The sequence below is a fragment of the Equus asinus genome, chromosome 11, assembly GCF_041296235.1.
Source record: "Equus asinus isolate D_3611 breed Donkey chromosome 11, EquAss-T2T_v2, whole genome shotgun sequence".
In the NCBI taxonomy this organism is placed as follows: Eukaryota; Metazoa; Chordata; class Mammalia; order Perissodactyla; family Equidae; genus Equus; species Equus asinus.
Window position 1 is genome coordinate 17,067,064 of NC_091800.1, and position 12,522 is coordinate 17,079,585.

At 39.3% G+C, this 12,522-nt stretch overlaps 1 protein-coding gene across 5 annotated transcripts in view; it reads right to left on the reverse strand.

Moving 5' to 3' along the window:
• The window catches only part of DCLK1 (doublecortin like kinase 1), a 318,321-nt gene that overhangs the window by 147,350 nt on the left and 158,449 nt on the right, over window positions 1-12,522 (reverse strand). For all 5 annotated transcript variants that reach the window (XM_044777291.2, XM_070520527.1, XM_044777292.2 and 2 more), the window contains exon 4: window positions 3,197-3,296. In XM_044777291.2, coding sequence (XP_044633226.1) covers window positions 3,197-3,296 — 100 coding nt within the window. The remainder of the gene's footprint in view (window positions 1-3,196; window positions 3,297-12,522) is intronic.

Sequence of the window (12,522 nt, forward strand, 5' to 3'; positions counted from 1 at the left end):
CAAAAGAACTAAGTAGGTTTGAAGCAATGCCTATTAACATTAGAATCAAGAGCACTCAGGAACTGGTAAAAAAAAAGAGGATGAAAGATTTTAGATTCCTGAGCAGGCAGCAGGGATGAGGTGAGTGGGTGAAGAAACTGGCCAAGCAGGTTTGGGGGGCATTGGCTTTGGGGCTGGGGGGCCAGACAGGTGACATCCTGCGACAGGCTCATCACCAAGGAGTTCACTGTCCCTCCCAGGTATGAGGTAGGCATTTCTCAACAAACTCCCATCCCTTTTTCACGGCAACAAATCACAAATTTGTCAGTTTATCATCAATATATCAGCAAAACCATGTTAAGCTTCCTGTCTCCAATTTGGCATTTTCCTTGACTATGTTTCATCATTCTAAATTAGACAGCAAGCCACGCAGGGAAAGGATCTGCTGGCCTGTCTATCTCTATATATAGTGCTGTATCCACCATTTTCAAAGGTGCTAAGACTCCACTGATTGATGACGGTATTGCTAAAATGGTTACATTTTGAGCTGGAAAAAGGGGGGCATTTTTTTTCCATGTGAAAACTGATGGGAGGAAGGAGGCTCCCTCACAGTTTCTAATATTGATCTGGCTCCAGTGTCGCCCCATGACATGCACATCTATAATGGCAAAAATCCTCACTGGAAAGACCTTAAGAGCTGTCTCCAGGAGCTTTCCCAGCAGTAATTAGGGGGATGCATTATTGCTAATCCTGAACACACTGGGAGCTGGGTTAATTTTGAAAGATAAAATAAAACGCTGCCTTGCAGCAAAAGACCACTTCTTGGTGCCATTAAATCAACCAGAGCCCCGCACGAGTATTAATTCTTAGGATGTCTGTACCCCCTGCTGATGCTCCTTTTAGGAAGTTGCTACGGTACAGGCCAAATGAAGCCTCAATGTGCAAATACCATTTAGCAAGTACGGATAAGCTGGGCTAAATCATGCTCAGAGCACTTAAAAAGACTCAAATTTTAATACATTAGCACAAGAACATGCTGTACAAGCAACGGGGAAATTGCAGTTGTCAACGTGTGAATTTAGTCTCAGGGTAAGTTCATCCAAGGAAGTAAAATCCCAATTTAGATTCTTTTTCTGCCCCCTCCCCCAATCCACGTGTTTCTTCCAGGATGGAGGAGGACTCTGTTACTCAGCAAATGTATTTCACACCAAGAAATGGTTAGGGTATATTCATCAGGGGAAAGGATGTGAAATTCTCACTTTCTTACTAAAATAGTTTGAAGTGGTCCTTCAAAATAGCCAAACCATACATTATTGGCAAGGTGTCCTGACGAAAATGTGCACAAGGACTGCTGTGTAGATAGATAGATAGATAGATAGATAGATAGATAGATAGATAGATAGATAGAGATATCTGTGTGTATTCTTTTTAATGAGAAAGGATTCTAAAGGGAAATCACAGGAGATTTTCCGCTGTCCTTTTCAGAAAGCCTGCAAGCCCATCATCCCAGGTGAATCTGAGTAGGCTGCAGCATCCTGGGTTGAGAGCACATCGTCAGCAGGGAAAGCCCAGCCCCACGGCCTCTCAAGCCGGGCTAGGTGGAGGAGAGGCCCCAAGTCTACCTGGGGGCTCAATAGAGTCGAAGGACTTGGGGATCCCAGGCCAACACTGCTAATCTGGAACTGAGCTTATTCCAGTTTGAGTTTGACAGGCTGTTTCCTATATCAAAGCAACAAATGAAACTTTCATTTCAGAACACATCTGTTCTCTCGGACCATTCTATCAGAAGCAGCTATTTTCTTTAAATTGAAAGTCAAGGCAGTTTATTTTTCTCAAAACTGCTGTCGGCTCTTCTGTCTGACTCCAAACAATTCACTTGTTCTGCACAATGGCAACGCTGTCATAGCCTGAAAAAGGGGTGTGATGGGGAGAGGCCCTCCCCAAGGATACTGTATGCGTGACAAATTTACATAAATCTTTGTCCCTAAAAGACACATCTATCAGAGATAAAGATAGAATGTATTTACAGGAAACTTATTCAGAGGAGATACCAAACCAGTCTTCCAGTTAGGACCTTCGAACCCAAACAACTCAAATCTCTTCAAACGACACTTCTATCATGTTATCTATCATATCGTATATACTTTTATTGGGCATTTGAATTTTTCATGATAAAGGGGCACTCTTTCTTATCCCTGCCTACATTTAAAAATGACCTCCCTAGCATATTTTGTAGCATATTTAAACGCATGTAGCTATGTATATATGCAAATAATATAGATACTCTTTGTGAATGTACATCAGCAATGTTAGAGTGGGACCACTGCATTCATTACATCACCTACTCTATTATGTTAGTGCTCAAACATTTCCTATCCACTTTGTCAAAAGCTTATTAATTTGCTTTTTTTTGCATTCATCTAAGCAAAAAATTCATTATCACTTCAAAAAGCATTTCCAACTATCTGGAATTTGAATTGTCAATAAATGTGTAATATTTCCCTCATTGAACTAGAAGCAATATTATCAAAGAAAGGTCTCTGCTCAGTGCAATAATCTTTTCTGTGACGCTGTTAGATTCTGAGGTGATTTATAGCGTCAAAAAAAATCATTCTTGAAGTCACAACCTTTCATATTCACGTCCTAAGATATGTCTTTCCCTCTTTATCAACTGTCTCTTCTTTATCAATCACAGACAATCACATTTCATTTTAATGGAAGGACCACTACCCTCTTCTCTTTGGATCCCTCACAGATGCTAATAACATACAAATTCTGAAATATTTAAAAGAAAAGGGATACCAGGCCACTTTCCCAGTTAGGAACTAAAGGACGCCACATGAAAGCTGAGCCTAGAAACACACTCAATAATTTTATGCTTATAAATCTGTCAACTATAAATTTTGAGAAAAATATACAATTAAAAATATAGAAATCTGCACCACGGTTTTCTGTAGAACATCAATTTAGTTATGAAATGGTTATAAATTAGCCATTGGTAATTTATTCTTCTAAATGATTTAACCTTTCCAATGATCATTTCATCTGTTTTCTATATAAAAAAAAATCAAAAGAAATCTGAGATATGGAAAAGACAGGCTGGTCGAGGGTCTGAAACTGATTTGGTAGCTTTGGGGTTGACATAATCTTGGCCTGGTGCAGCTCATTTTGGAAAGCTGCCTCAAATTTCCCCTGGTTTTGAACTTTTTTTCCTTACCACTTTCATCTAGCAAGAAATCATCCTGGTAACGGAACTTCTCCGGTCCACATGCAATAAAAATGTCATCGTCACCAAAAAAGTCCTGAAGGCACACCACCTACAAGAGAAAAGCATAGCACTCAGCAAGGGGTCAGCAGAACAGCAATTACACCAACGCATCCCTGCCAGTGGACGTCTGCATAAAGCCACTTCCCGGCTAATGGAATCAACCGGCAGCTTCTCCAGAGGCATTTCAAAAGAAGGATTCGAGCATCTGTTACTAGTAAGAAACATGTTATGTTTCAGTTGTGCAGGAAGACGGGATAAGGAAAATAGAACCGGGAACTGTCACATTTATTACTTGATATATCAATAGGCTATGAAGTGCCCTTTATTTTCATAACAGAGCGAATGCAACAACATGTGGAAAAGGAGCTCCCCTTTATTCCTCTGAATGTAATATTCCTCGACAGCAGTAAAAGTCAGCACATGATTTTAGCAACAAATATGTTTTTTAGTAGCTGATGTCATAGTTCGCACATGATGATCACTGTTTGGGGTAATTAGTGAAGAAAAATACTTGTAGCATAATACGAATATAATGATCTCCTTTAGATGCCTTCTAACTCTAGTTGAAACAAAAATGGAAACTTTCATAAAAGGATAATAGAAATTTTAAGTTATTGCTGAGATTTAGATATGCAGACTATGGCAACTGTATACCTGCCACTCAGGCTATGTTAAACTTGGAAACTCCCATGCTGCCCGACTTCTTGTAGTCATGCAAAATAAAAGTTTTAAAACAAGCTTTTGATATTTACTCATCTTATTCTCCAATAAGAACTTTAACAGAGCTAAGTGTTATTTTTCAAGTTGATGTGATCAAAATGAATAATTTCAAGCACACTGCTCTCTGTCTTTGGCTATGTGGTGTAATATTTTGTTCACAATATGTATAATAATAACAGAAGGCACTGGCAACACTGCTGACTTCTATCTATTTTCAATTTCCTTTGACCACTTGGAGTGGCCAATTGAAGACACCCATTGAGAGCTGTATGAAATAGACTTTCTAATAGCATTTTCCCTTGGATATCGGAGGACCACAGACAAACCTTCCTGGGGTGGTAGATTTTTTTGGCCCATGTTTAGTATTATCTCTTCTCTTACTTGTTTGTAGTTCCATCTGCAAGGCACCTCTGGGGTTCTGCTCTTTGTCAATCCCTGGTAGCACTACCCTGACAGATCAAAGGTGCTGTAAGCCTTACAGTAGAAAGTTGGGAGAACACGGCATTATTTAGGGTCCCCAAAGGAAATGATGTGTAGGCTTCAGATAGTCTTTCCAAATACTCTCCCATTTCCAAAGAACCCCTTGGCTGAAGTTTGAAGAATGAAATTGCTATAACTGTTTGATAATAACCATTCAGTATGAATGAGGTGCATCTATGGTCATCAGTGCTCATTCTGTCTGTGAAAGTTTGAAAACATAGGTGATTTACAAGGGACGTTGTCATCATCGAGGAAGAAGGAACAAAGGTCTTCAAGAGTGGTCGTCAGAAGCTCTGGATCTTCTACTAGGGTTAAAAACAGTGAATTCAGAACCCACTCTCCATTTCACGCCTCTTTCTGTCAGATTCCAACCGTGATCTGTTCATCTTTACCTTCATGAGACAGCACCCCCACTCCAGCTTTCTTGATCAGTGTGGTGTCATCCCAACAACCCCATAAAGGCCATTTTCATTTTACATGCGTTAAGCCTTCATTGTGACTACTGTATGCCAGTTAACATATACCATATACATACCAAAATGAATCAGACATGCAGGCCTGGCTCTCCTTCAGGTAAAAATGTAAACAATTAATCCTAAAAAGCAGCATTTCCTAAAGTGTGTGAGGTTAATAGGTTTTGTGCAAAAAAGGGTTCCAAGGCCAAATAGATTGGGGAAATACTGAGTTTAACTAACGTAAACAAGTTTCTGTATTTCTGGTCTTCTCAAAATACTTACTGTGCTAATGTACACCACAGCTCCAAAGAGGAAATAGAAAAATCCAGTATTTCCCAAACTTATTTGATTCTGGAATCCTTTTCTGACACAGCATCTCATGGACTAGCATTTGACAGGGTTCCCTTTGGTACTGTGCTGACAGCCATAGATGAAAACACACAAAGGAAAGGACAGTTACCCACTCCCCTCCTGGGCCGCCATATTTCTCTAGCTGATAAATATTTATTTGCTAATGTTTTTACTCATTCAAACATTTATGATGGGCATACTCTGTGTCAGACTCTGTGCCAAACATTATGATGACAAATCTCTGACAGACAGAAAATATTATTTTCCAAAGGAAATTGTTCTTTCTTTCCACATAGTCCCATTGTTTGCATTTTAGAATATCAGATTGCTAACCAGATCACATTCATCTACATATGCATGTTTTATGCTACTGTTAAGTGGACAAATAGCTATTATTAAAGCCATAACACATTATAAGCAGGCTGCCAGCCAACTGCTTTCCATCATCTATCAATGACCGTCCTCCAAGCCTGAGACTCAGAGAACAGAACAACGATACAGCTTGGACAGTTTAGGTCCAATTCTGTTGACAAGTGGGAAGTGAAACATGATGAACTTTGATGTTGTCTCCAACTCTAGGATTCCAAGAACTTAAAAGGAATGCCGCAACTGTTCAGGAAAAGTAACTGTCATCGTCCAGCACAAAAAGACAGGGAAAAGTCATTTCAGTGCCAAGCAACACGTATGCATTTACCTCTCAATCTTCGGTGATTGAAATCAAATAATTTGTTGAGCTATCAGAAACTGAGATGTTTTCTGTGCTTTCTGCTCTGGCATCATTTAGCTATTGCCCTGCTCACAACCTCCCACCGGGAAGGTGGGTATGGTCAGTAGACCAAATACATTTATAAAATTGCTCCCTGTTAGAAGCCTTGGTAAAAGATGTGATAGCAAATGAGGTTTAAAAGCAACGTTACAATGAAGATGGATTTTGGATAATCTGTGCACTTCAATTATCCATGCTTTCACTCTCTATCATTGATCTAGAGGTAGCTATAATGTATTCCATCTGACAAAAATGAATAACAGAGGAAGATTTACAACCCTCTTCTCTAGACCAATATACTTTGAGAATTTTCATTTAGGCATTACTGTACATTCTGATATCAAAGGCTTAGAAAAGGTAGAGAAATGCTAAACCAATGTTTTGCAGAATGATCTAATTTTATATATCCACACAGTTTTATTCCTTTCTAAGTTTGAGGTTCTCAAAATGCAGTGTGGTAACCAGCTCTCAAAAATAAGTTTCATTTATGGATTAAAAATCATGCTCCTTGGGGCCAGACCCATGGCCTGGTGATTGGGTTTGGCGCACTGTGCTTCAGCCGCCCTTGTTCGCAAGTTCGGATTCTGGGTGTGAATGTATACCACTCATCAGCCATTCTGTGGCAGTGACCCACATATAAAGTGGAGGAAGACTGGCACAGAGGTTTGCTCAGGGCTAATCTTCCTCAAGTAAAAAAAGAGGAAGATTGGCAACAGATGTTAGCTCAGCAAAAAACAGATGTTCCTCAGGAAAAAAAAAAAAAACACAAAAAAACATGCTCCTTGCTACAATGAGATAGTGACGGTTGACCTATTCTTTCACGAAATCTCTGCTCAGTAGGTATCGTATGTTGGAAGCATCCACCAAGATTCGATACAGGGAAGATGCAAAGGCAGAGATATCAAGTTTGAGAAAAGAGAGACATCCAACTAGTGAAGAAGCAGTGGCTTCCTCTACAAGCTTTCCTGTATCACCATCATTCTCCTGGCCCCCAAAAGAGTTAGTATTGTCAGTACCTACTCTTCTCCATTGCCTATGGCCATAAATTCTGCTTCTGCAACATCTCTCAAACCCAGGCCTTTTTCTGTGCCCCCTCCCTTCAGCCCCATCACAGGTCAGTCCAGAGCTTATCCTCCTACCTGTGGACCTTGATATTTCCTTCTTGTGGATTTTCTCATCTCCATTTCCTTTCTCTCCAGTCCATCCTGTTAATTCTGTTAATCTACTCTTTCTCAGTAAACTTTCAAAATCTCTCTCCAAGGCTCAGAAAAATATCAATGGCTTACCATGATCTAGTTAAAGTTCATTTTCTGAGCTAGCCATTCCAGATTTTTCAAAATCTGGTTCCAACCTACCTTTCCAGCCAACAGTAAAATAGCTATAACACGGCACCTGATACTTAGCAAGTACCTGTTGGATAGATGGATGGATGGATGGACTGATGAATGGACAGATGTATGTAAGCAAGGATTATGCTCTAACCTGAAACATGTTCCAGTTTATCTGCTTTACTTATTCTTCTTGGAAAAGGGCTTTTTTCCTTCCTACTTGCATGGTTTCTGGTATGAATTTTTTTTCTATTTGGTATCCCCTTCGACCTAACTCTTTGCCTATTCAAATCCCTTCTACAACTCAAGACTCAGTTGGAGATTCAAGCCTTACCTTCTCTATCCACTCCAATCCAAAATGACTCACCCCTGCTCTGAACCCCTAGTCATCATTCAATTAATGTTTATTGAACATCTATTATTCACCAGCCAATGTGCCAGGCCTTAAGAATACGACTGCTCTCACCCTTCACATTTTCTTCTTCCTACATATGTGTCCAGACTTACACTCCAGAGAATTCCTAACACACCGCTGTGAAATAGTAATTCAGCAGAGAGTGACCTGCATTACCTTCCAGTGGTTTTGTGATGGGCCTGGAGTCAGGTGGCTGAGTCGCAGCTCTTTCTCTGCTACCACTGCTGACTTGGGCAAGTCAGTAAACCCCAGTCAGCTAGCTTGAAACATGTCCTATTTCTAAAGATCCTAAATTTAGTCAGGGCAGAGGCACTGTCTCCTGCTGGGTCTGGTTCTTCAGCATCACGAAGACGTCTGCTCTGGCACAAATTCCCAACAGCACAGCCCTCTCTTCAAAACCCAGGTTCTGAATTAACCCAGCTCTACCACTTAGATGTCAATCTCTTTGTGCCTCAGTTTATCATATCAGTTCTTTTAAGGATTAGATGAGTTAAGATTGTGAATTGGAAGAGAGTAAGCCTTCAATAAATTTCAGCTATTTTTATTAACCTAAAAGTATTTTTACTTCCAAATAAATACACATCAAATGGATACCTAATATAAACAAACAAAAAGTTTAAAAAAACATTGTATGTAGCTCCTGGGCACTATACCAACAGGCTTCTTTCCTAAGTAGATTTGGAAAAAATGTAGCATATGGGGGCCCTTCTCATTTTGGGAGTGAAGGATTCTACTAGTATATTTATTTTGGTGAAAAGCATACTTTGAATTAGCACCAGGGAATTGGTGCAAAGCTGGTAGAAGCTGCTAACATGAAGCTGGGATATGGTTCATGCCTCTGATTTCCATCAGGCTTCCACTGAAATGATGCTGTGAAAAGTCACTTGCAGTGGGTTCACCTGCATCACAGGTCTGGTTCTGTAAATCACTGTCTGAACTCAGGGCCTCTTAGGATATGTCATCAACTTTTAGTTTTGTGGGAACCAGAGAATTGTATTCCTCTGAGAAAACTGTCTTCTATTGAAATGTCTTTACAATAGAAAAGAAATCATATGCGTATTACATGAATTCATAAAAGAGGTTTATGACACACAATGGTTAATATTCTATCAATTAATTTTCAGTTGTAGTGTATATAATAACCAAACCTAGTGCTTTGGTTATTATATGAAAATCTAATCCCAAATAAAAACATTCCATTTATTGCATCAGACTCTGATGGTGTTTAGCATAATGCTATACCCACTGTATCTCAAAAAACATAGGTGATTATAATTGCCAGATGTGCTGGAAAAAGCCCTTGAATGAGGATCAGGATAGTTGGGTTCTGAGCCCAAATTTGCCATAATCATTGCATAAACTTGGTCCAGTTACTTAAATTCTTCTGGTTACAGTTTCTGAATTGGTTCTAATATGTTTTACCATAGTAATCACATGATGAAAATATAAAGAAAAAATGAAAATTCTCTTTTTGGTATGATACAGCAACAAGAATAGTTTTATAAACATTACTACATTTAATCCTCAATATACGTTATTACATTTAATCCTCTCTGCTAGGAAGCAGACACTATTTGACAATAGGTAGATGTTATTAGTATCTCTATTTTACAGACAAAAAAACCTAGCCAGATTTAAAGGAAGATCCGTAAGAATTTGAAACCAGGTCATTTGGGCTCATGACCACCAAGCTGCAGGAAAACAAGTTTTGTCGAACGCATAGAAACATGTACTCTTACATTTGTGTATCATATATTTCATTTGATAAAACCATTGTAGTAATCGTTATCATAGACTGCATATTAATAGTTTATAATAAAAAGTGTCTAATGAAAATTTTTTAAAGGAAGTTTGAATTATTGCTCTGACTCAAGGAAACGTATTCAGTTTTCTGACTCTCTTTATGTGAAATCTGAATTCATATCTTTCTGTTAACTTGTCATTAGGCACACTCGTCCCAGGAGACTAGCTGCTTACAGGGAGAAAAAAAAAAAACCCCACTGCAGACAAATATGGACTTCCTCTCCTCTGAGCTTCCGGTTTGAGTTGCTCCGCAAGGGCAGAGACTCAAACAAAGGCAATAAAAGCATCTGCTATTTACACATCTCCAAAGCGGGACCGTGGAATCCATTCCCCCTCACCAGAATGAATCTCCATGGTGACGGTGACGTCACAGAGCTGGGTGAGATTCTCAGCAGCGTTCAGACAATATTTTCTTTATAAGAGCGCCCTCTACCAATGAAACAGGGGAAATCTCTGTAGCCACGGCCTCATTTGTTTGAAACCCCACAAGTCTCTGCTTCTTTACCAGGTGACTCTGTGTTAGAGACCCTAAAATATTTTGCGGTCACCTATTAAGATATTCTAAGTGAGATTACAAACAATCGCAAAAATAAAAGCCAAGGAATTCGATCCATTTATTGGAATCATTGGGTATGGCACAACCTTCATAGTTTTTTTTTTAAATATTTATTTATAATTTCTCCTTCTTCTTGATACCAGTTAAAAAGGATAGGTTTAAAGGTTTTGTTGCACACATTTTAATGAGATGATCTTTACCAAAAAGGAATGCTTATATCTTCTGTAAAAATAATTCAGTCACCTGAGTATCTAAGACCCCAGAATCAACAACCGCCTTCTTTCTGCACAATTCGTAATGTAACCATTATAATTAGCTTTCAGTTAAACTTGGCACTTATGGGCCCCCTCATCCTGCCAAAGCTTAATTTTGAGAAGGTTACTCTTCCAATTTCATTCCATACTTGGCTTCTTTTCTACACTCTTAGCATTGAGAGTTGTTATGCCACATGATATTATAAATCAACCACTGTGAATTTTTCTGTTCTATATAATCATGTTAATTCCATACATTTTTGCCTCTAAAATAGTCTCCAATTAGTTTTATAGCCAAATGTTAGGAATGTGTTATTGTCATAAAAATACATTCTCCATCATTCCTTTATCATCTTTTCATTTCTTTGATGATAAACTTATGCAAACAATAATTTACTTTACAATTGTTCTTCTAGCTAGAAATTCTTTTCCTTTTTTTTTTTTTTGGAGGAAGGTTAGCCCTGAGCTAACTACCACCAATCCTCCTCTTTTTGCTGAGGAAGACGGCCCTGAGCTAACATCCATGCCCATCTTCCTCTACTTTATACATGGGATGCCTACCACAGCACAGCGTTTGCCAAGCAGTGCCACATCCGCACTCAGGATCTGAACCGGTGCACCCCAGGTGACAGAGAAGCGGAACATGTGAACTTAACCGCTGTGCCACCAGGCTGGCCCCTAGAAATTTCTGATAAAGAAAAATCTTTTTTAAAACTCTAGTTCTTGACCAGAGAAAGATATAGCCACAAAGAAAAGAAATAAATTACTCAAATAATAATAACAAACAGAGAGAGGGAAAAAAAGATCCTCAAACTACTTTTTACGTGCTTGAAGTTCTAAGACTTTTTTTTTTTTTTGCAAAAGTGGATAATATTGTTGGAATTCAGAATTGGCTAATAGCTAACAGTGGAACAAAATGCTAAGGTTTAAAGAAATGGAAAAAAAAACTGTTCTCTTTTGAAATGCAAGCAATTTAATTTGCTGAGTCAATCAGAAAAAAAGCCAAACATCATGGAATGGGAAGTGCATTCACTCCCTAGCCATGTTCTCAGCTGCTGGTCTAGCTGAACAGCATCTAGGGCAGCCTGGAACATACTCTCTGACAGAAGAATGCACTCTTCATCCATGGGGCCCTGTCTTCCATGGGCTCAGATGGCAACCTATTCTAAATGATCGATCTTTCATTACTTACCCTGTTGTTTTAATACTAACATTTGTTTTTCTTTTTTTTTTAAGGTGTAAAGTGACCCTCTAGTAACCAACTACTAACCAGGGACGTTGGCTCTGCCACCTGACAAGTGTGTGACCTTGGACAGCTATTTGATATCTTCAAGCTTCAGTTGCCTCATAGGCAAAATGGGGCTCTCAACACTTATCTTGCAGAGTTAATGGAATAAAGCACTCAGCAAAGGCCCGGCCATAGAGAGTGCACAGAGGGAAAAGCAGTTACCATCAGCACGTAGGTCTCTGTGCCCGGCAACATTCTGAGGGAACTGTGGCTATCATTTAAGAATAGAATACTAAAAACCCTGGGAATATCTGGGAGAGGGGTGTGGAGAATGGAATTGACTTCAGATCTCCAATTCTGTTCTCTTGCCAAGTTAATGCCACCTCAATCCCATTACTGTGTTTGGTTTCCCCTACTAACACATCGCTTCTGGTGTCTATCACATCTTTAGAACAGCTTACTCTGCTTGTCACCCTTCACTTAAGGAATTAAATCATGGTCCAAGAAGGTGGAAACTGTTACACAGTCATCTCTTTGGAGAGGGTACAAATAATCTCTGATTGGAACAAAGATGCAAACCCAAATCAATTCCTTCAAGAGGGGTGCTATGGTCTGAATGTGTCCCCTAAATTTATATGTTGAAATCCTAACCCCGATGTGATAGTATTGGGCAGTAGGATCTTTGGGAGGTGATTAGGTCATGGGATTAGTGCCCTTATAAAAGAAGCTTGAGGAATTTCCTTCTGCCATGTGAGGTTACAGCGAAAACACAGCCATCCAGGAAGCAGGCTCTCACCAGACACTGAATCTGCAGGCACCTTGATCTTGGACTTCTCAGCCTCTAGAAGTGTGAGAAATAAACTTCTGTTGTGTATAATCCAGTCAGTCTATGGTGTTTTCTTACAGCAGCCCGAATGGA